Source organism: Nerophis ophidion, linkage group LG13, assembly GCF_033978795.1.
Source record: "Nerophis ophidion isolate RoL-2023_Sa linkage group LG13, RoL_Noph_v1.0, whole genome shotgun sequence".
NCBI classification, from domain to species: domain Eukaryota; kingdom Metazoa; phylum Chordata; class Actinopteri; order Syngnathiformes; family Syngnathidae; genus Nerophis; species Nerophis ophidion.
In genome coordinates this window covers 61,814,662-61,840,205 of record NC_084623.1, presented here as the reverse complement: position 1 = coordinate 61,840,205, position 25,544 = coordinate 61,814,662, and the positions used below count along the sequence as shown (strand labels likewise).

General features: G+C 41.8%; 1 protein-coding gene across 21 annotated transcripts in view; it reads right to left on the bottom strand.

The window, feature by feature from the left end:
* The window catches only part of LOC133564847 (kinase suppressor of Ras 1-like), a 51,881-nt gene extending 26,938 nt beyond the window's left edge, over window positions 1–24,943 (bottom strand). For 2 of the 21 annotated variants that reach the window (XM_061919361.1, XM_061919366.1), the window contains exons 1-4: window positions 16,751–16,853; window positions 10,639–10,795; window positions 8,765–8,923; window positions 2,539–2,845 (exon numbers count right to left, since the gene is read on the bottom strand). In XM_061919361.1, the coding sequence (XP_061775345.1) occupies window positions 2,539–2,845; window positions 8,765–8,923; window positions 10,639–10,795; window positions 16,751–16,798 (671 nt within the window). In that variant the 5' untranslated portion in view covers window positions 16,799–16,853. Of the gene's footprint in view, window positions 1–2,538; window positions 2,846–8,764; window positions 8,924–8,971; window positions 9,105–10,638; window positions 10,796–16,750; window positions 16,873–24,679 lie in introns of those variants that run through there. The other 19 variants (XM_061919369.1, XM_061919378.1, XM_061919363.1 and 16 more) reach the window with 19 other exon arrangements.
* Between the last annotated feature and the right edge of the window lie 601 nt (window positions 24,944–25,544).

Here is a 25,544-nt window from a genome sequence, read left to right as displayed (position 1 = left end):
GCATGTTTGTGACATGTTGGACAGTAGTTGGGTGTCTTTCTAACATGTTTGTGACATGTTGGACAGTAGTTGGGTGTCTTTCTAACATGTTTGTGACATGTTGGACAGTAGTTGGGTGTCTTTCTAACATGTTTGTGACATGTTGGACAGTTGTTGGGTGTCTTTCTAACATGTTTGTGACATGTTGGACAGTAGTTGGGTGTCTTTCTAACATGTTTGTGACATGTTGGACAGTAGTTGGGTGTCTTTCTAACATGTTTGTGACATGTTGAACAGTAGTTGGGTCTCTTTCTAACATGTTTGTGACATGTGTGACTAGTTGGGTGCCTTTATAACATGTTTGTGACATGTTGGACAGTAGTTGGGTGTCTTTCTAACATGTTTGTGACATGTTGGACAGTAGTTGGGTGTCTTTCTAACATGTTTGTGACATGTTGGACAGTAGTTGGGTGTCTTTCTAATGTGTTTGTGACATGTTGGACAGTAGTTGGGTGTCTTTCTAACATGTTTGTGACATGTTGGACAGTAGTTGGGTGTCTTTCTAACATGTTTGTGACATGTGTGACTAGTTGGGTGCCTTTCTAACATGTTTGTGACATGTCGGACAGTAGTTGGGTGTCTTTCTAACATGTTTGTGACATGTTGGACAGTAGTTGGGTGTCTTTCTAACATGTTTGTGACATGTGTGACTAGTTGGGTGCCTTTATAACATGTTTGTGACATGTTTAACAGTAGATGGGTGTCTTATTAGCATGTTTGTGACATGTTAGAGTCAAAACAGCCCATAGGTAATATGCACACCTGTCAACATTATGGAACATTGCCCAGGAAAATGGGTGGAACATGTTCATCATCATTAAAAAAATAAAACTTAGATAACAAGGGCTCCTAGCGGGACTTGAACCCGCGTCCTTTGAATCACAACGTTGCATCACTACCACTGCAATTGCTTGTTAACATGCATGATATCTTGATAATTGAATGATGTGGCTAAATGTATTGAAAATGTTTAGAAACAATGTCCCTTCCGTCCACCGTAAGCACACAGGTGGTATGTGATAGTCCACACTTGTCCGGTAGACCAGCTCACAGCCAGGTCAGGGGAGACATTCAGAGCAGCTATTGTCAATTCAACAATTGCTGGGCCTTCATTATTGTGGTCCATCTGATGGCAGACATGGCTGCAATTCTCTCCTTCTGAAGGATGACGACAAACCAGAAGGCGACTGAAAAAGGCACTTGCTGAGTCGTTTGGTTGGTGGTGCGTCCAGGGGTAGGCTTGTCAGGGCCAGAGAAATAATGGCCCTCTGTAAATTGTCTTATAAAGATTGGGGGCCAGTCCATGAAGGATGACGCTCCGCAAGGTTCTTTTCCATCACAGGCATTGTTTCAGGTCTGTTTCTAACCCCACATCTGCGGTCCCTCCCAAGGGCTCTCATTGTTTCCATTGGGTTTTTTTCTCACCCGGATCTGGGTTTAGATCTGAGGGTTGTGGCTCTTTGATGCATTTGTGATAAAGGCCTATACAAAAAAACTTTGACTGATTGGCACATATGGAGCAGTATATATGTCATTTCTGGATATGTATGGACAAGCTTTCAATTCTTGGATAAATTCACTGACTTTTTGAGTAAAACACAGGCCTCTGTTGTTTACTTATTGGGTTTTCTGATTGCTTTGGAATGTAAAATAAATCTTACCCATTTCTTTTATCAAATCCAGCTACCCATTTTCTACAGCTTGTCCCTATCGAGGTTGCAGGGGGGCTGGAGCCTATCCCAGATGCATTTCCTTGTACACCGTGGACAAGGAAGGCGGGGTAGAACCTGGACAAGTGTCCACCCCCATGGCAGGGCCAACACAGACAGACAGACAACATTCACACACTAGGGACCATTTAGTCTTGCCAATCAACCTATCCCCAGGTGCATGTGTGTGGAGGTGGGAGGGGCCTATCCCCAGGTGCATGTGTTTGGAGGTGAGGAGAAGCCAAGTATCCGAGGGGGATGAGGAGACCATGCAAACGTTACACAGATCCAGAGCCCGGTGATGGAACCCAGAACCTTATTGTGAGGCATAGGCACTAACCCCTGTTCAACTGTGCTGTCTTTTATATGGAATCACTGAGAATAAACCAATCCCTCATTCATTGTCAGCCTGATATGTATCAACTACGCTGAAATTTGAAGGGTTGTGGAAACCCATACCACACAGGTCCACATGCACCAAAGTCAATGATTGTGGTCTTTAGGTGAAAAAGAGGCGAGATGGTTGCTGAAGCTGTCAAAGATAACATCTGATCCCCACTCAGGATGACTAGAGTTGGCTTCAAAAGAAAAGCTACTCCAGTCTGCAAAGTGAAAAGGTCAAAGTGATGGACTTCCTAACGATACCAGAAGATATTACATATCTTTAGGGTTATCAGGGGTGACTTTGTTGGTGGTCTCTACTGAGCAGGAGGGATGTCAATGTGTGGTTTTGTACCCAATCATCCCACAACACTTCAAAGACAAGCAGGAATGCAGTGCTTCTACCTACTTGGGGTTTGCAGGCTCCTCAATCCGATTGGCCAGCTGTGACTCATGACTCTTGCTTTGTTTCAGAAGAGTGGGGGAAGACAGCGGCTGTAACAGTTTGCAGGAAGGTGGTGTATGGACAGTTCTGGCAGGGCATGTCTGTGAAGCTTGGGCACTCGGCGGTTTACTCGGCTCCAATGAGAAGGCATCAAACATTTCCTCAGTGGGTACGTGAGGAAGGTTTTCATCTGAACATGGAAGCACTGACACGGAAAATAAGCGGCCATGGTTGACTGCGGGCTCCTGGGAGTCAGGCGTCACATCTCCACCTTGGTTTAAAGACACAAGAGGTTAGTGCAACCCAAATTCCACCTAATCCAAAAGAATATCATTTCATGTTATGAACCATTTGACAAAATCCACTTTCTGAATTTCTCAACATAGTCCATTAACTGTTGGACCAAACCTAACAAACAGAACAGTGGTACCTAAACCCTGGACTTACGAGTCCACCGCCCTACCAATGGTGTGACATATGAGTCGCCTCTCTGCCATTTTTTTGTTTTGACTTAAATAGAAAGAAGAAGATGATATTTAATTGAATGGTAAATGGGTTATACTTGTATGGCGCTTTTTTATCTTCAAGGTACTCAAAGCGCTTTGACACTAGTTCCACATTCACCCATTCACACACACATTCACACTGATGGCAGGAGCTGCCATGCAAGGCGCTAACCACGACCCATCAGGAGCAAGGGTGAAGTGTCTTGCTCAAGGACACAATGGACGTGACGAGGTTGGTCGTAGGTGGGGATTGAACCAGGAACCCGAGGGTTGCTGGCACGGCCACTGTAAGCATATTGTTTTAGAACAACATTTCTCAACGAGCTATTGCAAGGAATTTAGGGATTTCACCATCTACTGTCCGTATAATCATCAAAAGGTTCAGAGAATCTGGAGAAATCCCTGCACGTAAGCGATGATATTATGGGCCTTTGATCCCTCAGGCATCAGTGTGTAAAGAATATCACCACATGGGCTCAGGAAAACTTCATAATACCACTGTCAGTAACTACAGTTGGTTGCTACATCTGTAAGTGCAAGTTAAAACTCTACTATGCAAAGCGAAAGCCATTTATCAACAAGACCAAGGAACGCCGCCGGCTTCGCTGGGCCCAAGCTCATCTAAGATGGACTGATGCAAAGTGGAAAAGTGTTCTGTGGTCTGACGAGTCCACATTTCAAATTATATTTGGAAACTGTGGACGTGGTGTCCTCCGGAACAAAGAGGAAAATAACCATCCGGATTATTCTAGGCGCAAAGTTGAAAAGCCAGCATGTGTGATGGTATGGGGGTGCATTTGTGGGTTCTTCCGAGGATGTTGTAGTCGTAATGATTTGTGCAGTCCTTTGAGACATTTGTGATTTGGGGCTATATAAATAAACATTGATTGATTGATTGATTGATTAGTGGCCAAGGCATGGGTAACTTACACATCTGTGAAGGCACCATTGATGCTGAAAGGTACAAACAGGTTTTGGAGCAACATATGTTGTCATCCAAGCAACGTTATCATGGATGCCCCTGCTTATTTCAGCAAAACAAGTGTTACAACAGCGTGGCTTTGTAGTAAAATTGAGTGGGTACTTTCCTGGCCCGCCTGCAGTCCAGACCTGTCTCCCATGGAAAATGTGTGGCGCATTATGAAGTGTAAAATAGGACAGCGGAGACCCCGGACTGTTGAAGGACTGAAGCTCTACATAAAACAAGAATGGGAAAGAATTCCACTTTCAAAGCTTCAACGATTAGTTTCCTCAGTTCCCAAACGTTTATTGAGTGTTGTTAAAAGAAAAGGTGATGTAACACAGTGGTGAACATGCCCTTTCCCAACTATTTTGGCACGTGTCGCAGCCATGAAATTCTAAGTTAACTATTATTTGCAAAAAAAAAAGTTTATGAGTTTGAAGATGAAATATGTTGTCTTTGTAGCATATTCAACTGAATATGGCTTGAAAAGGATTTGCAAATCATTGTATTCTGTTTATATTTACATCTAACACCATTTCCCAACTCATATGGAAACGGGGTTTGTAGAAACGTTATATCTTGCTGTGCTTTTACTCCTGAATCTGGTTAACTGTGAGGTTCGATAACTTAATGAGATCTTTTGAAGTTCTCAGGTGACAACTTTAGGAATTTGCTGTGCCAACACTTGACAGTTAGCATTTTTCAAGATGGATTACATTTTGGAATGGCCGCCACATTGTGGGGTTTTGATGTATTCAAAGCGAAGTAAAACACTTGAAGACCGACCTGACGGTAAATGTTCCTCGTCTCTCCTGACTTCACGGACAGGACTTTGGTGGATAGTTAACAGTTTTTACATAATAACCGCCTAAGGGAGGCATGTCTTGGTGTGTCTCTGAGCGGTGGTGGACTGAGTGGACACTCCACCCCTGACAACAGTTTTTGGATAATAACCGCCTACGGGAGGCATGTCTTGGTGCGTCTCTGAGCGGTGGTGGACTGAGTGGACACTCCACCCCTGACAACAGTTTTTGGATAATAACCGCCTAAGGGAGGCATGTCTTGGTGCGTCTCTGAGCGGTGGTGGACTGAGTGGACACTTCACCCCTGACAACAGTTTTTGGATTATAACCGCCTAAGGGAGGCATGTCTTGGTGCGTCTCTGAGCGGTGGTGGACTGAGTGGACACTCCACCCCTGACAACAGTTTTTGGATAATAACCGCCTAAGGGAGGCATGTCTTGGTGCGTCTCTGAGCGGTGGTGGACTGAGTGGACACTCCACCCCTGACAACAGTTTTTGGATAATAACCGCCTAAGGGAGGCATGTCTTGGTGCGTCTCTGAGCGGTGGTGGACTGAGTGGACACTCCACCCCTGACAACAGTTTTTGGATAATAACCGCCTAAGGGAGGCATGTCTTGGTGCGTCTCTGAGCGGTGGTGGACTGAGTGGACACTCCACCCCTGACAACAGTTTTTGGATTATAACCGCCTAAGGGAGGCATGTCTTGGTGCGTCTCTGAGCGGTGGTGGACTGAGTGGACACTCCACCCCTGACAACAGTTTTTGGATTATAACCGCCTAAGGGAGGCATGTCTTGGTGCGTCTCTGAGCGGTGGTGGACTGAGTGGACACTCCACCCCTGACAACAGTTTTTGGATAATAACCGCCTAAGGGAGGCATGTCTTGGTGCGTCTCTGAGCGGTGGTGGACTGAGTGGACACTCCACCCCTGACAACAGTTTTTGGATAATAACCGCCTAAGGGAGGCATGTCTTGGTGCGTCTCTGAGCGGTGGTGGACTGAGTGGACACTCCACCCCTGACAACAGTTTTTGGATAATAACCGCCTAAGGGAGGCATGTCTTGGTGCGTCTCTGAGCGGTGGTGGACTGAGTGGACACTCCACCCCTGACAACAGTTTTTGGATAATAACCGCCTAAGGGAGGCATGTCTTGGTGCGTCTCTGAGCGGTGGTGGACTGAGTGGACACTCCACCCCTGACAACAGTTTTTGGATTATAACCGCCTAAGGGAGGCATGTCTTGGTGCGTCTCTGAGCGGTGGTGGACTGAGTGGACACTCCACCCCTGACAACAGTTTTTGGATTATAACCGCCTAAGGGAGGCATGTCTTGGTGCGTCTCTGAGCGGTGGTGGACTGAGTGGACACTCCACCCCTGACAACAGTTTTTGGATAATAACCGCCTAAGGGAGGCATGTCTTGGTGCGTCTCTGAGCGGTGGTGGACTGAGTGGACACTCCACCCCTGACAACAGTTTTTGGATAATAACCGCCTAAGGGAGGCATGTCTTGGTGCGTCTCTGAGCGGTGGTGGACTGAGTGGACACTCCACCCCTGACAACAGTTTTTGGATAATAACCGCCTAAGGGAGGCATGTCTTGGTGCGTCTCTGAGCGGTGGTGGACTGAGTGGACACTCCACCCCTGACAACAGTTTTTGGATTATAACCGCCTAAGGGAGGCATGTCTTGGTGCGTCTCTGAGCGGTGGTGGACTGAGTGGACACTCCACCCCTGACAACAGTTTTTGGATAATAACCGCCTAAGGGAGGCATGTCTTGGTGCGTCTCTGAGCGGTGGTGGACTGAGTGGACACTCCACCCCTGACAACAGTTTTTGGATAATAACCGCCTAAGGGAGGCATGTCTTGGTGCGTCTCTGAGCGGTGGTGGACTGAGTGGACACTCCACCCCTGACAACAGTTTTTGGATAATAACCGCCTAAGGGAGGCATGTCTTGGTGCGTCTCTGAGCGGTGGTGGACTGAGTGGACACTCCACCCCTGACAACAGTTTTTGGATAATAACCGCCTAAGGGAGGCATGTCTTGGTGCGTCTCTGAGCGGTGGTGGACTGAGTGGACACTCCACCCCTGACAACAGTTTTTGGATAATAACCGCCTAAGGGAGGCATGTCTTGGTGCGTCTCTGAGCGGTGGTGGACTGAGTGGACACTCCACCCCTGACTACAGTTTTTGGATAATAACCGCCTAAGGGAGGCATGTCTTGGTGCGTCTCTGAGCGGTGGTGGACTGAGTGGACACTCCACCCCTGACTACAGTTTTTACATAATAACCGCCTAAGGGAGGCATGTCTTGGTGCGTCTCTGAGCGGTGGTGGACTGAGTGGACACTCCACCCCTGACTACAGTTTTTGGATAATAACCGCCTAAGGGAGGCATGTCTTGGTGCGTCTCTGAGCGGTGGTGGACTGAGTGGACACTCCACCCCTGACTACAGTTTTTACATAATAACCGCCTAAGGGAGGCATGTCTTGGTGCGTCTCTGAGCGGTGGTGGACTGAGTGGACACTCCACCCCTGACTACAGTTTTTACATAATAACCGCCTAAGGGAGGCATGTCTTGGTGCGTCTCTGAGCGGTGGTGGACTGAGTGGACACTCCACCCCTGACAACAGTTTTTGGATAATAACCGCCTAAGGGAGGCATGTCTTGGTGCGTCTCTGAGCGGTGGTGGACTGAGTGGACACTCCACCCCTGACAACAGTTTTTGGATAATAACCGCCTAAGGGAGGCATGTTTTGGTGCGTCTCTGAGCGGTGGTGGACTGAGTGGACACTCCACCCCTGACTACAGTTTTTGGATAATAACCGCCTAAGGGAGGCATGTCTTGGTGCGTCTCTGAGCGGTGGTGGACTGAGTGGACACTCCACCCCTGACAACAGTTTTTGGATTATAACCGCCTAAGGGAGGCATGTCTTGGTGCGTCTCTGAGCGGTGGTGGACTGAGTGGACACTCCACCCCTGACAACAGTTTTTGGATTATAACCGCCTAAGGGAGGCATGTCTTGGTGCGTCTCTGAGCGGTGGTGGACTGAGTGGACACTCCACCCCTGACTACAGTTTTTGGATAATAACCGCCTAAGGGAGGCATGTTTTGGTGCGTCTCTGAGCGGTGGTGGACTGAGTGGACACTCCACCCCTGACAACAGTTTTTGGATTATAACCGCCTAAGGGAGGCATGTCTTGGTGCGTCTCTGAGCGGTGGTGGACTGAGTGGACACTCCACCCCTGACTACAGTTTTTGGATAATAACCGCCTAAGGGAGGCATGTCTTGGTGCGTCTCTGAGCGGTGGTGGACTGAGTGGACACTCCACCCCTGACTACAGTTTTTACATAATAACCGCCTAAGGGAGGCATGTCTTGGTGCGTCTCTGAGCGGTGGTGGACTGAGTGGACACTCCACCCCTGACAACAGTTTTTGGATTATAACCGCCTAAGGGAGGCATGTCTTGGTGCGTCTCTGAGCGGTGGTGGACTGAGTGGACACTCCACCCCTGACAACAGTTTTTGGATAATAACCGCCTAAGGGAGGCATGTCTTGGTGCGTCTCTGAGCGGTGGTGGACTGAGTGGACACTCCACCCCTGACAACAATTAGTCGGAGGCTGAAGAATCCGACAGTTTCAACTAAGAGGACAAACATGCAGATCCACTGTGGACTGTGTTAGTAAAAGTAGCTCATTGGTGTGTGGGCCAAAAATCATTTTAAAGGCAGGTTAGAATTCCTTTAAGTTCCATGAACTGGATACAGCCAAGTTTTTGGTGGATTACTCCGACACGTTTGTCCTGTTCACTTTCGGATTATTGGAATTTGACTGAAAAAAAGAATGTTGCAGTTGGAATTCCTAATGCATGGGCAGGAAATGAGAAGAGGAGTGTCCCACCAATCAGGTTCTTAGCTCACCTTTGTCCGTGGGACTACTAAGACAGGCGAGGGCGGCCGGGAGGTGAGAGCCATCCTCAAAGCTGGAGCCGAGACGTTTCATTGTGTCTTGCACTTCACTGCTGGACGTCTGCAGCACTGAGAACTTCCCCGTGGTGGCCTGCAGGACACGAGGAACACCTTCATGTCAGGGGGAGAAGAAAACATGAGCAGTGTGCAGGGACCTACATAGGTCGGAACCTAAGGCCCTTTTCCACCGCAGGAACCGTCCCGTCCTCTGGTCAGTGAAATATCCCCAGAGTTTCCAGCAAAACCCAAAGTTCACAAGACCTGGTTTATTTCTTAGTCGCAGGGTGGTAGTCTGAAAAGGGGCAGGCACTGATTGGTTGAACACAGTTTGGGTGATCTTAAAACCTTGTATTTTATACTCAATTTCAGCGGCCATGACACTGACTTGTTTACGTCGTTTTTCTTGTGTATTTTTTTTTTTTAACAAACCTGACAATGGAGAGAAAGAAGTATTTAGTTGCAGAAACATTTCTGCTAAAGAATGCTGATCAGTGGAACTATCGTGTTGTGCTTTTACTCAGCTGCAGTCTTCAAACTAGTAAGCAGTCGAGAGGAATCAAGTATTTGCCAAGAGTGCGTTGTGGAGATGACCAAGGTTAAAGTCTTTTTAAATGCAGACCAGCGAGTAGGCAGCGTTCAATAAAAAAGTTGTTTTCAAGTTGAAACAAACAAACAACGTGAGAGCAACAGGGAAGTGCTCTGACTGGACAGACGATGAAGAAAACCAAACAAAATGCTGGAACACAGCAAAAACACTTACAAAAGCCAAAAGCAGTGAAGTTGGCAGCCTGTGTAAATGCTACATAAAAAGAGAATTATTTTCAACTTATATTCAATTGAATGGACGGCAAAGACAGGATATTTACTGTTCACACTCACAAACTTTGTTATTTGTTGCAAATATTAGCTCATTTGGAATTTGATGCCTGCAACATGTTTCAAAAAAAGCTGACACAAGTGGCAAAAAAGAGTGAGACAGTTGAGGAATGCTCATCAAAGACTAATTTGGACCATCCCACAGGTGAACAGGCTAATTGGCAACAGGTGGGTGCCATGATTGGCTATAAAAGCAGCACCCATGAAATGCTCACTCATTCACAAACGAGGACGGGGCGAGGGTCACCACTTTGTCAACAAATGCCTGAGCAAATTGTTGAAGAACAACATTTCTCAAGCAGCTATTGCAAGGAATTCAGGGATTTCACCATCTACGCTCCGTAATATCATCAAAAGGTTGAGAGAATGTGGAGAAATCATTGCACGTAAGCCAGGATGTCAGGCACCTTGGATCCCTCAGGCGCTACTGCATCAAAAAGCCACATCAGTGTGTAAGGCATATCACCACATAGGCTCAGGGACACTTCAGAAAACCACTGTCAGTAACTACAGTTGGTCGCTACATCTGTAAATGCAAGTTAAAACTTTACTATGCAAAGCAATAGCCATTAATCAACAACACCCAGAAACGCTTTGCTGGGCCCGAGTTCATCTTGTCATGATCGGTGGTCTGGATTATGTTTTTGTTATTTTCTGTTTGTTTCGGACTCCTTTAGTTCCTGTTTGTGCACCTCCTGAGTTTAGTCACCATGGTTACTTATGATTTTCACCTGCCTCTTGCGTTGGAGACACACCCGTTTGTAATCAAGAGACACTATTTAAGCAAGCCTTTGTTGATCACTCGTCCTGGCTTCATTGTTTCCGTCACGCTTATGCCAAGTAAGTTTTGTTTGTTCCATGCCATAGCCTATGCTAAGTCTTAGCTTCCTGTTGTTGTTTGTCGGTATTTTGCTAGTTGGGTGACTTCTGTTCAATAAATCAAATCCTACCTTCACGTCTTTGTCCGGAGCCGTCAGTTTTGCGTTCTGGGAGAACGAATCGCTGTAAGCCGACCCCCGCCGTGACACATCTAAGATGGACTGATGCAGAGTGGAAAAGTGTTCTGTGGTCTGACGAGTCCACATTGTGGATGTCGTGTCCCCCGTACTAAAGAGAAGAAGAACCATGAGGACTGTTCTCGGGTGAAAGTGTTCTAGGCAGCATGTGTGATGGTATGGGGGTGTATTAGTGATTGTTGTAGGGTGAAAGTGTTGTAGTCAGCATGTGTGATGGTATGGGGGTGTATTAGTGATTGTTGTAGGGTGAAAGTGTTGTAGTCAGCATGTGTGATGGTATGGGGGTGTATTAGTGATTGTTGTAGGGTGAAAGTGTTCTAGGCAGCATGTGTGATGGTATGGGGGTGTATTAGTGATTGTTGTAGGGTGAAAGTGTTGTAGTCAGCATGTGTGATGGTATGGGGGTGTATTAGTGATTGTTGTAGGGTGAAAGTGTGGTAGTCAGCATGTGTGATGGTATGGGGGTGTATTAGTGATTGTTGTAGGGTGAAAGTGTTCTAGGCAGCATGTGTGATGGTATGGGGGTGTATTAGTGATTGTTGTAGGGTGAAAGTGTTCTAGGCAGCATGTGTGATGGTATGGGGGTGTATTAGTGATTGTTGTAGGGTGAAAGTGTTGTAGGCAGCATGTGTGATGGTATGGGGGTGTATTAGTGATTGTTGTAGGGTGAAAGTGTTCTAGGCAGCATGTGTGATGGTATGGGGGTGTATTAGTGATTGTTGTAGGGTGAAAGTGTTGTAGTCAGCATGTGTGATGGTATGGGGGTGTATTAGTGATTGTTGTAGGGTGAAAGTGTGGTAGTCAGCATGTGTGATGGTATGGGGGTGTATTAGTGATTGTTGTAGGGTGAAAGTGTTCTAGGCAGCATGTGTGATGGTATGGGGGTGTATTAGTGATTGTTGTAGGGTGAAAGTGTTCTAGGCAGCATGTGTGATGGTATGGGGGTGTATTAGTGATTGTTGTAGGGTGAAAGTGTGGTAGTCAGCATGTGTGATGGTATGGGGGTGTATTAGTGATTGTTGTAGGGTGAAAGTGTTCTAGGCAGCATGTGTGATGGTATGGGGGTGTATTAGTGATTGTTGTAGGGTGAAAGTGTTCTAGGCAGCATGTGTGATGGTATGGGGGTGTATTAGTGATTGTTGTAGGGTGAAAGTGTTGTAGTCAGCATGTGTGATGGTATGGGGGTGTATTAGTGATTGTTGTAGGGTGAAAGTGTTGTAGTCAGCATGTGTGATGGTATGGGGGTGTATTAGTGATTGTTGTAGGGTGAAAGTGTTCTAGGCAGCATGTGTGATGGTATGGGGGTGTATTAGTGATTGTTGTAGGGTGAAAGTGTTCTAGGCAGCATGTGTGATGGTATGGGGGTGTATTAGTGATTGTTGTAGGGTGAAAGTGTTGTAGGCAGCATGTGTGATGGTATGGGGGTATATTAGTGATTGTTGTAGGGTGAAAGTGTTGTAGTCAGCATGTGTGATGGTATGGGGGTGTATTAGTGATTGTTGTAGGGTGAAAGTGTTGTAGTCAGCATGTGTGATGGTATGGGGGTGTATTAGTGATTGTTGTAGGGTGAAAGTGTGGTAGTCAGCATGTGTGATGTTATGGGGGTGTATTAGTGATTGTTGTAGGGTGAAAGTGTTGTAGTCAGCATGTGTGATGGTATGGGGGTGTATTAGTGATTGTTGTAGGGTGAAAGTGTTGTAGTCAGCATGTGTGATGGTATGGGGGTGTATTAGTGATTGTTGTAGGGTGAAAGTGTTCTAGGCAGCATGTGTGATGGTATGGGGGTGTATTAGTGATTGTTGTAGGGTGAAAGTGTTGTAGTCAGCATGTGTGATGGTATGGGGGTGTATTAGTGATTGTTGTAGGGTGAAAGTGTTGTAGGCAGCATGTGTGATGGTATGGGGGTGTATTAGTGATTGTTGTAGGGTGAAAGTGTTGTAGTCAGCATGTGTGATGGTATGGGGGTGTATTAGTGATTGTTGTAGGGTGAAAGTGTTGTAGTCAGCATGTGTGATGGTATGGGGGTGTATTAGTGATTGTTGTAGGGTGAAAGTGTGGTAGTCAGCATGTGTGATGGTATGGGGGTGTATTAGTGATTGTTGTAGGGTGAAAGTGTTGTAGTCAGCATGTGTGATGGTATGGGGGTGTATTAGTGATTGTTGTAGGGTGAAAGTGTTGTAGGCAGCATGTGTGATGGTATGGGGGTGTATTAGTGATTGTTGTAGGGTGAAAGTGTTCTAGGCAGCATGTGTGATGGTATGGGGGTGTATTAGTGATTGTTGTAGGGTGAAAGTGTTCTAGGCAGCATGTGTGATGGTATGGGGGTGCATTAGTGGCCAAGGCATGACTAACTTACACATCTGTGAAGGCACCATTAATGCTGAAAGGTACATCCAGCTTTTGGAGCAACATATGTTGCCATCTAAGCAATGTTATCATGGACGCCCCTGCTTATTTCAGCAAGATGATGCCATACCACATTCTACATGTGTTCTCCAGCGTGGCTTCATAGTAAAAGACTAGACTTGCCTGCCTGTAGTCCAGACATTGAAAATGTGTGGTGCAATGTGAAGGCTAAAGTATGAGGCAGGAGACTGTTGAACAACTTAAGCTGTACATCAAGCAAGAATGGGAAATAATTCCACTTCAAAAATGTGTCTCCTCAGTTCCCAAACCTGCACTGAGTGTTGTTCAAAGCAAAGGCCATGTAACACACTGGTCAAAATGTCCCTGGGACAACTTTTTTGCAATGTTTTGCTGTCATTAAATTCCAAGTTAATGAATATTTGTAAAAATTAAAATAAAGTTTATTGGTTCCAACGTTAAAAATGTTCTTTGCAGTCTATTCAATTAAATGTAAGTTGAAAAGGATTTGCAAATCATTGTATTCTCTTTTTATTTACAATTTACACAATGTGACAACTTCACTACTTTTGGGGTGTTGCACTTGCACTGTGTTCATTGTACATATTACATATTGTTATGAAGGTGTCTGTTACTACATGATATATATATATATATATATATATATATATATATATATATACTTGCAGTGTGTATATTGTACATATTACATATTGTTATGAAGGTGTCTGTTACTACATGATATATATATATATATATATATATATATATATATATATACTTGCAGTGTGTATATTGTACATATTACATATTGTCATGAAGGTGTGTGTTACTACATTATATATATATATATATATATATATATATATATATATATATATATATATATATATATATATATACTTGCAGTGTGTATATTGTACATATTACATATTGTTATGAAGGTGTCAGGTTGAATTAACAGTATATTTACTAACTATGTTACTGTTGTTTTATGACATGGAAATAAAACAAAAAAAAATACATCTAAAAAATAAATCTCTTCAGGTTGATTGCAAAAGTCAAATCAAATGCAAACGCCACAACACAACAACATAAATCCACATCACAACAACTATTTGACAAAAGATGACAATAAAAAGAGAGAACGAAAGTGACAGCAAACAAGTTTGGGCGATTCAGTAGAAAAGGGCGTAATGAACAAAGCTGGAAAAGTAAGTGCAGTTAATTACTTTTTCAGATGTCAGCTGTCACTTCTCACGTGTCCAACGCGTCCTTTGTGACGTCAAAGTGGAGTTGTGGCTTTATTTTATTGTGTTGTGGCATTTGTGTTTGTTTGATGATATTTTCTTGTGGTGTTTGCATTTGTTGTGACCTTTGACACAGAAGGACTCGAATGACGTCAGGCGTCCTTTTCAATAAAAGTCTTCAACTTCATTTCAAAGTCTGTCCTTGAATCCAATCTTTCCTATTTTTAGTATCAATAAAATCATTAGACTGCCTTAGAAATCGATGTTGGATGGATAAATATCGATGTGGTTCAATCCAAGGAATAAAGATGAATGCATGGATTAATCATTGCACCTCTATTTGATATCTCTAGAAGCAGTCTACATGCCAACAAGGAGTTGTTTCTTTGGAGACATACAACAGTCAGTTTTCCCTCTTTCAGCCAGAACAGTCTGATACTTGAATGAACATCTCCAAGACCTTGCCCAGCATCAAAGATCTTGACACTCTTAGCAACTCCCCCTTTGTGACGGATGTTCCACTGTTAGCAACTCACTGAGTGTGACGTATGTTTGATAGTTAGCGACTCACCCACTTTGACGTATCTTTGATAGTTAGCAGCTCAGAGTGTGACGTATGTTCGACAATTAGCAACTCAAAGAGTGTGACGTATGTTCCACTGTTAGCAACTCACTGAGTGTGACGTATGTTTGATAGTTAGCAACTCACCCACTTTGACGTATCTTTGATAGTTAGCAGCTCAGAGTGTGACGTATGTTCGACAATTAGCAACTCAAAGAGTGTGACGTATGTTCCACTGTTAGCAACTCACTGAGTGTGACGTATGTTTGATAGTTAGCAACTCACCCACTTTGACGTATCTTTGATAGTTAGCAGCTCAGAGTGTGACGTATGTTCGACAATTAGCAACTCAAAGAGTGTGACGTATGTTCCACTGTTAGCAACTCAGAGTGTGACGTATGTTTGATAGGTAGCAACTCACCGAGTGCAATGTATGTTTGACAGCAACTCAGCGAGTGTGACGTATGTTTGACAGTTAGCAACTCAGCGAGTGTGACGTATGTTTGACAGTTAGCAACTCAAGAGTGTGACGTATGTTTGACAGTTAGCAACTCAGCGAGTGTGACGTATGTTTGACAGTTAGCAACTCAAGAGTGTGACGTATGTTTGACAGTTAGCAACTCAGCGAGTGTGACGTATGTTTGACAGTTAGCAACTCAGCGAGTGTGACGTATGTTTGACAGTTAGCAACTCAGCGAGTGTGACGTATGTTTGACAGTTAGCAACTCAAGAGTGTGACGTATGTTTGACAGTTAGCAACTCAGCGAGTGTGACGTATGTTTGACAGTTAGCAACTCAAGAGTGTGACGTATGTTTGACAGTTAGCAACTCAAGAGTGTGACGTATGTTTGACAGTTAGCAACTCAGCGAGTGTGACGTATGTTTGACAGTTAGCAACTCAGCGAGTGTGACGTATGTTTGACAGTTAGCAACTCAGCGAGTGTGACGTATGTTTGACAGTTAGCAACTCAGCGAGTGTGACGTATGTTTGACAGTTAGCAACTCAAGAGTGTGATGTATGTTTGACAGTTAGCAACTCAGCGAGTGTGACGTATGTTTGACAGTTAGCAACTCAGCGAGTGTGACGTATGTTTGACAGTTAGCAACTCAGCGAGTGTGACGTATGTTTGACAGTTAGCAACTCAGCGAGTGTGACGTATGTTTGACAGTTAGCAACTCAGCGAGTGTGACGTATGTTTGACAGTTAGCAACTCAGCGAGTGTGACGTATGTTTGACAGTTAGCAACTCAGCGAGTGTGACGTATGTTTGACAGTTATGCTGCGTGATTTTTCAATCCAATTGTCTTTGTAACTTTCTCCGTTGTATCCTTGAGGTGTTGAACAGAAGAGTTTGATGATGTCTCCACAAAGAGGCGGCCAACATGACGTGTGATAGCAGGCGTAAGAGACTTGACTGCAACAACAGAGGCATACCAAGACCTGGGCAATGCCTGGGCATGTCTCAGGTGTGTTTACAGCCAACACAGCCCAGACAATACATAGCTCTAAACAACTGCTTTATGTGCTAAATATCATCTAGTTGTGTTAATAGTTTGTTGTACACGCACAGACAGACAGACACACACACACACACACACACACACACACACACACACACGCCTGAAGGTAAAGAGAAGAGGGCAGCTGAAAGACTGAATGGGAGGCGTCAGAGTCCACACTAACAGGTACGTGGTTACCATTGTATGCCAAAAACAAAGCACAGCAAATAGAGAGTGTCTTGCTGAAAAAGTTCCACAAGCCTCAGACAGGTGAAACACACTCACGCACGACAAAAGTGACCGCACGATTGCCTGATAGAGCAGAAGTATTTCCACCAGGAAGTACTTCCCTCAGAATGTACAGTACACACCTTACCATGTGGGCAGGAAGTGCAGGACATCCGAAGGCCTGCTGTCATAATCCAGGTGTTGCTAAATCGACACAAGGACAGAAATCTTCCCACAGCTCCTAACTCACCTTGTTTCCCCGCCCCTTTCACTCCCTCCCAACCTCAGCAGGTCTTGGTTGTTCTTCAGGTGCATTCAAACCTTGAAGGCCCACAAAGCACACAGGAAGACCTGCTTGGACCATCTTTGACATTTCTCTGACGTCTCTTTAGCATGTTACTCTTGCTCCAACTCAAAAACTCAATCTGACGTATAATTAAACATATTAAGTCAACATAACGTAACAAAGGAAACTCAAATAGATTAAGACAAACTAACATATACAAGGAACTTAAATAGATGGGCTCAACATAACGTATCAAAGGAAAATATAAAAAATAAATTCAAATATGTTAAATCAATCTAACGTAACAAAGGAAACTCAAATAGATTAAGACAAAATAACATATACAAAGAACTCAAATAGATAGGGTCAACATAACGTATCAAAGGAAAATCAAATATATTAAGTTCATCTAACATGAAAAAATAAATTCAAATATGTTAAGTCAATCTAACGTGACAAAGGAAAATCCAATAGATTAAGTCAAATTAACATATAAAAGGAAACTCACATAGATTAGGTCAATCTAATGTATAAAAGGAAACTCAAATAGATAAGGTCAACATGACGTATGGAAGGAAACTTAAATATATTAAGTCAATCCAACATATAAAAAGAAGCTCAAATAGATTAAGTCAATCTAACGTATAAAAGGAAACTCAAACCGATTAAGTCAACCTAGCGTATCAAAGGAAACTCTAATAGATTGAGTCAATCTAACATATAATGAAAAACTCAAATAGATTAAATCAACCTAACGTATCAAAGAAACTCAAATAGATTAAATCAACCTAACGTATCAAAGAAACTCAAATAGATTAAATCAACCTAACGTATCAAAGAAACTCAAATAGATTAAATCAACCTAACGTATCAAAGAAACTCAAATAGATTAAGTCAATCTAACAAAAGGGTCACCAACTTTTTTGAAACCAAGAGCTATTCTTGGGTACTGATTAAAGCGAAGGGCTACCAGTTTGATACACACTTAAATACATTTTATTTCTGTCCGTCATACATTTTTTTTCCTTTTATGGAAGGTTTTTTGTAGAGAATAATGACTTAAAAAACACTTAATTGAACGGTTTAAGAGAGGAGAAAACACGAAAAATTTTGAAACATAGTTCATCTTCAATTTCGACTCTTTAAAATTCAAAATTGTACCGAAAAAAAGAAGAGAAAAACTAGCTAATTCGAATCTTTTTGAAAAAAATGTAAAAAATAATTTATGGAACATCATTAGTAATTTTTCCTGATCAAGATTAATTTTAGAATTTTGATGACATGTTTTAAATAGGTTAAAATCCAGTCTGCACTTTGTTAGAATTTATAACAAATTGGACCAAGCTATATTTCTAACAAAGACAAATCATTATTTCTTCTAGATTTTCCAGAACAAAAATTTTCAAAGAAATTCAAAATACTTTGAAATATGATTTAAATTTGATTTTACAGATTTTCTAGATTTGCCGGAATAATTTTTTTGAATTTTAATCATAATAAGTTTGAAGAAATATTTCACAAATATTCTTCGTCGAAAAAACAGAAGCTAAAATGAATTAAAATTGATGTATTATTCTTTACAATAAAAACTAATTAATTTACTTGAACATTGATTTAAATCGTCAGGAAAGAAGAGGAAGGAATTTAAAAGGTAAAAAGGTATATGTGTTTAAAAATACTAAAATTTTTAAAGTTGTATTTTTTCACAAAAATTGTCTTTCTGAAAGTTATAAGAAGCAAAGTTAAAAAAATAAATGAATCTATTTAAACAAGTGAAGACCAAGTTTTTAAAATATTTTCTTGGATTTTCAAATTCTATTTGAGTTTTGTCTCTTAGAATTAAAAATGTTGAGCAAAGCGAGCCCAGCTTGCTAGTAAATAAAGACCATTTAAAAAATAGAGGCAGCTCACTGGTAAGTGCTGCTATTTGAGCTATTTTTAGAACAGGTCAGCGGGCGACTCATCTGGTCCTTACGGGCGGCCTGGTGCCCGCGGGCACCGCCTAGGTGACCCCTGGTCTAACATATCAAAGAAAACAAACAGATTAAGTCAATCCAACGTATCAAAGAAACTCAAATAGATTAAGTCAATACAACATATCTTTCTTTCTTTTCATAGTTTATTTGGAACATGAGCACATTTACAACACAATCCATCACACAGTTTGGTATGACCTTACATCGCATCATGTCTGAAAAGGAGTCGGAAGAAGCAAAGTTTATTTAATCCTCGCCCTTTCCCAGGTCAGAGTGCCCACAAATACATACATACATACATCTACTGACTCTCCTTACAGGTCAGAGCGCCCACAAATACATACATACATACATCTACTGACTCTCCTTACAGGTCAGAGTGCCCACAAATACATACATACATACATCTACTGACTCTCCTTACAGGTCAGAGTGCCCACAAATACATACATACATACATCTACTGACTCTCCTTACAGGTCAGAGCGCCCACAAATACATACATACATACATCTACTGACTCTCCTTACAGGTCAGAGCGCCCACAAATACATACATACATACATCTACTGACTCTCCTTACAGGTCAGAGCGCCCACAAATACATACATACATACATCTACTGACTCTCCTTACAGGTCAGAGCGTCCACAAATACATACATACATACATCTACTGACTCTCCTTACAGGTCAGAGCGCCCACAAATACATACATACATACATCTACTGACTCTCCTTACAGGTCAGAGCGCCCACAAATACATACATACATACATCTACTGACTCTCCCTACAGGTCAGAGCGCCCACAAATACATACATACATACATCAACTGACTCTCCTTACAGGTCAGAGCGCCCACACATACATACATACATACATCTACTGACTCTCCTTACAGGTCAGAGCGCCCACAAATACATACATACATACATCTACTGACTCTCCTTACAGCAAAATGACATCCCTGAATAAGTAATACAACAGTTCTGTAACATGCAATTAATTAATTCAATCATTACCAACATACTGAGATGAAGAATATCTTATTTTCAATAAGCTTGAAAGTGTTTCTCCTAATACTTCTTCTTTGTACTTTGTAAGCACTATTAATTTGAACATCCTCTTAAAGTGGATCATATCAGTACAATCTTGAACTTATTTACTTCATCCATTCCATCATTTAATTCCACATACTGATATGCTAAAGGTTGTAAGTGTTGTACTATTAATTTAAACATCCTCTTAAAGTGGATCATGGCAGTACAATCTTGAACTTCTTTACTTCATCCATTCCATCATTTAATTCCACATACCGATATGCTAAAGGCTGTAAGTGTTGTACGTGCATACAAATGTTTTAAATGAGATTTTCCTCTAAGGTTATATTTCTCCTCTTCAGTTGAGAAGAATTGTTGTACATTCTTTGGTAGCAGCTTATAATTTGCTTTGTACATCATTTTAGCTGTTTGCAATTTGATCAAATCATCAAGCTTTAATATTTTCGACTCAATAAATAAAGGGTTTGTATGTTCTGTATATCCAACATCATGTATTATTCTAATTGATCTTCTTTGTAACACAGTTAACAAATGTAGCGCACATTTGTAGTTGTTTCCCCATATTTCTGCACAATAACTCAGTTATGTAACACTAGCGAGCAGTAGAGAATATAAATTGATTTTTGGCCCAGCACGTACTTTTCCTTCATTCATTATTGACATGTTTTTTGCCACCTTATGTTGTATGTTTTGTATATGACATTTCCAGTTCATTTTATCATCTATTAATACTCCCAAAAATCTGGTTTCTTTTAACCCTTTCGATATCTACTCCATCTATTTGTATTGGTGTCTGATGCTCTTTTCTACTGTTATCAAATAGCATTATTTTATTTTGACTGCGATTCAAAGATAGTCTGTTTTTATCAAACCATTGTTTTTATTTATTCATTTCTTCCGTTATTATTTGTATTATCTTCTGTGTTCTCTCCTGAACAGAAAGCAGGTGTGTCGTCTGCAAATAAAACTAACTTCAAGTCCTTTGTAACTTTACAAATATCGTTTATATAAAGATTGAACAATCTTGGTCCCAGTATTGATCCCTGGGGTACACCACAAGATATATCCAACCGTGTTGACATATTTTCACCCATCTTCACATATTGCTTCCTGTTGGTTAAATAACTTCTTACCCAGTTTAAGACCAAACCTCTGATGCCATATCCTTCTAGTTTTTGTATTAAAATATCATGATTAATTGTGTCAAATGCTTTTGTTAAATCCATGAATACTGCAGCTGCACATTCCTTACCGTCTATTGCATTGCTCATTTCCTCTGTTATTTTGATTAATGCTATTGATGTTGAGATATTTGCTCTAAATCCAAATTGGTTCTCCACGAGCGTCCCACTTTCATTGATAAATGTGTCTAATCTACTATTGAATAGTTGTTCCAAGATTTTGGAGAATTGTGTCCGTAATGAAACTGGTGTGTAGTTAGTGAACTGGTGTGTTTCTCCCTTCTTATGAATTGGTACAACTTTTGCAATTTTCATTTTGTCAGGGAAATTTTCCGGTTAAAAATGATAGGTTACTGATATATGTAAGAGGTTCTGAAATGTCTTCTATAACCTTTTTTATTCTTACCATATCTATTCCATGACAGTCGGTTGAGGTCTTGGATTTACAATTTTGATTACTTCTTCTTTTGTCCCCTTCTTAAGAAAGATGGAATTGGGATTTCTGTCTATGAGCTCACTCAAGTCCTCAACTGATCCATCATCTGCTTTTGGAATTCTTTGTTCCAGATTTTTTTCCAATATTAACAAAGCAATCATTAAAACGTTCAACTATTTGGTTCATATCGTCATTTTTTATGTTCCCATCTAGAAAGTACTGGGGGTAATCTTTCTTAGCAGCATTTTTAATGATGCTATTTAGGATGCCCCATGTTGCTCTCATCTTGTTTCTGTTCCTGTTTGATAATTGACTGTAGTATTCCCTCTTAGATGTTCGTAGTATACCAATTAGCTTGTTTTTATATTTCTTATACTCATTTTCTGCCTCTATGGATCTCTGTGTTATAAATATTTGATATAATGTGTTTGTTTTTTTAAATGCATTTCTCAATCCTTTTGTCATCCATGGTTGGTTGTTTTTCTTTTGCTTCTTACTGAGTTCTTTCCAAGGACAATGTTTATCATAGAGTGTTAGAAAGGTGTTGAAAAAATTTCCCGTATGCATCATCTTCAAAGTATACATTGTCCCAAGTTTGTTTCCTCAAAACCTCCTTGAAGGAAATGATTCTTTCCTCTGTGCATAGTCTTTGAAATGTCTTTTTGTCGATGTTCTTCTTCTTGTAATTCCCATCATAAACAGTAAAAACTGGCAGATGGTCGCTGATGTCGGTTGTTAACAGTCCACTTGTTGTATTATTATCAAAGACATTAGTGACAATATTATCAATAAGTGTAGCACTGTGACTTGCAATTGTGGTTGGCCTTGTGATTTGGGGATACAAACTCATACTGTACATTGTATCTATGAAATCTTTAATGGAGCTTATTGGGGTTCAAGAGATCTATATTGAAGTCTCCACATAAAAAAGTACTTTTTGACGGCTTCCACTGAAAGTTCCCTTAATCCAGTCTTCAAATCCTTCAATATTTGAGTTGGGTGTACTATATATACAACTGATCAATACATTTCTACTTCTTTCATGACATATCTCAATGGTTATACACTGTAAAACATTGTCAATAGCGAGTGACATGTTTTGTACCAGCCTGGAATGGAAGTCCTTCATCACAAACACAGCAACTCCGCCTCCATTCTTATTTCATCTATTAATATAATTGAGTTCATATCGTTCTAGTTCAAAGTCCATTCCTTTTTTTGTATCCATCCATGTCTCTGATACAGCAATACTTTTTAAAGGTTCTTTAAATTGTTCCAAACAATGATTTCATACTGTTAAAATTGGCATACAAGCTTCTGCAGTTAATATGAATAATTGACAGTTTGTTTTTGGAATTAATGTTGGTGTTGAATTGTACTTCTGTATAATGTAAACAATTATTGTCCATGTGAGAGAAAAAATGTGTGTCTGGATCTACAGCACTGTCCAATTCTGTCCCGTTATGATCGATGCTGGAAAAGGTTATACATTTTCTTTCTGATTGATTATTGCTTGTTTGTGTCATGGTTGTGTTTAATTTATTTATTGTTATTGATATTTAACCAGCTCTGCTATTTTCCATATGACTATTACTCTTGCTTCCTCTGGTGTTCCATTTAGTTTAATAAATATCTTGCAGTTTGCTGTCCATGTTTGTTGGATTTTGCCTTGTTTCCTTAGACTACGTGCTTTTCTGGCTATGTCTGCGTTCTTCTTTGTTAAATGTTCATTTATGTACACATCTGTTCCTTTTAACTTCTTCCTTTGTTTTAGTAACGCAGTTTTATATTTTCAATTGGCGAACCTAATTATTATTGCTGGTGCTGATCCATCCTTCTTATGGAGTGGGAGGCAAGCTTCTATGTTTGCAATGTCCATTAGTAGACCCTTGGACTCCATGAACGTTGCTACCTGACTCTCTGTGGACATGTCCAAATTCCCAGGCTCCTCTCCACTAAACGGTGCAAAGAAACTCAAATCGATTAAGTCAGTCCACCATATCCAAGGAACCTCAAACGGTGCAAAGAAACTCAAATAGATGAAGTCAATCTAACGTATCAAAGAAACTCAAATAGATTAAGTCAGTCCACCATATCCAAGGAACCTCAAACGGTGCAAAGAAACTCAAATAGATGAAGTCAATCTAACGTATCAAAGAAACTCAAATCGATTAAGTCAGTCCACCATATCCAAGGAACCTCAAACGGTGCAAAGAAACTCAAATCGATTAAGTCAATCTAACATATCAAAGAAACTCAAATAGATTAAGTCAATCTAACGTATCAAAGAAACTCAAATCGATTAAGTCAGTCCACCATATCCAAGGAACCTCAAACGGTGCAAAGAAACTCAAATCGATTAAGTCAATCTAACGTATCAAAGAAACTCAAATAGATGAAGTCAGTCCAACATATCCAAGGAACCCCAAAGGGTGCAAAGAAACTCAAATCGATTAAGTCAATCTAACGTATCAAAGAAACTCAAATAGATGAAGTCAGTCCAACATATCCAAGGAACCCCAAAGGGTGCATGTTATAATAGATAATAGATCATTATTTTGGTCATCTGTTCAGTGCTGCTCCTGATTGTGCAGTTGTTTAGCAGGTTTCGAAAGAAAGCAGGAAGTGTGCCACCTGTGTAACGCTCCACATGGTCCCCAGTGTTGGGGAAACAACTTTGGTACCATGTATTTTCCAAAAAGTGACTTCATAAGTAAAATAAGTGTAGATTGACAAATGGAAGGATTTAGCAGGGATAATAATTATTGGAGAGGAAAGCGACAATAAAAGCAAAGAGAATGAAGCAGGGAAAATATTCTCTTCTCATTCTGACTCTTCCTTGACTTACTGCTTCCATTGCTGAACACAGGTGAACTCACCTGCTGCCTTTTTGTCCTGCTTGGACCTGATTTCACCACACCTAGTGTGTGTGTGTGTGTGTGTGTGTGTGTGTGTGTGTGTGTGTGTGTGTGTGTGTGTGAGACAATCATTGGTACTTTAACTTTAATTGCTGTCTGCAATGAAGCAATTATGTGTTGGTGCACCTGAGTGTGCTCTTCAAGCACTTGGCTAACACTTACTTCTACTTTCATGTACATTGGGGTTATTTGAAAAGAAGTCTTTGTCCTACCTCAGTGTGGATATTTTTGCTCCATGAAGTTGCTGCACGTTGTGCTGACTGCCGTTCCTCCCGGAGTTTACACAACAACGTTCCTTCCTGGGATCACACAACAACGTTCCTCCCGGAGATCACACAACAACGTTCCTTCCTGGATATCACACAACAATGATCCTCCCTGAGAACACACAACAACGTTCCTCCCCGAGAACACACAACAACAAAACCTGAAACACAACTTTCATCTTCAGCTGCTTATGCAAGTATGTGCCTGTGCGTTTATGCCTGTGTGTGTGTGTGTGTGTGTGTGTGTGTGTGTGTGTGTGTGTGTGTGTGTGTGTGTGTGTGTGTGTGTGTGTGTGCGTGCGTGCGTGCGTGCGTGCGTGTGTGTGTGTAACTTCTACATTAATTCTACAACGACGGACGTACAAAAACATGTTGGCCTCGGTAAAGCCAACCTTCACAACACGTCTATTCGCCCGAGTCCGACTGGACGCACCACAAAGGCGAGCAGGAAGAAGCGGATGGCGAGTGGAATGGATGTTCCAATTGTTATCTCAATTTGTCTGCTACTATCGGGACACATACATCCATGTCCAGGACCAGGTTCCTTGCGCTACTATCGGGAGACATACATCCATGTCTAGGCCCAGGTTCCTTGCGCTACTATCGGGAGACATACATCCATGTCCAGGACCAGGTTCCTTGCGCTACTATCGGGAGACATACATCCATGTCTAGGCCCAGGTTCCTTGCGCTACTATCGGGAGACATACATCCATGTCCAGGCCCAGGTTCCTTGCGCTACTATCGGGAGACATACATCCATGTCCAGGCCCAGGTTCCTTGCGCTACTATCAGGAGACATACATCCATG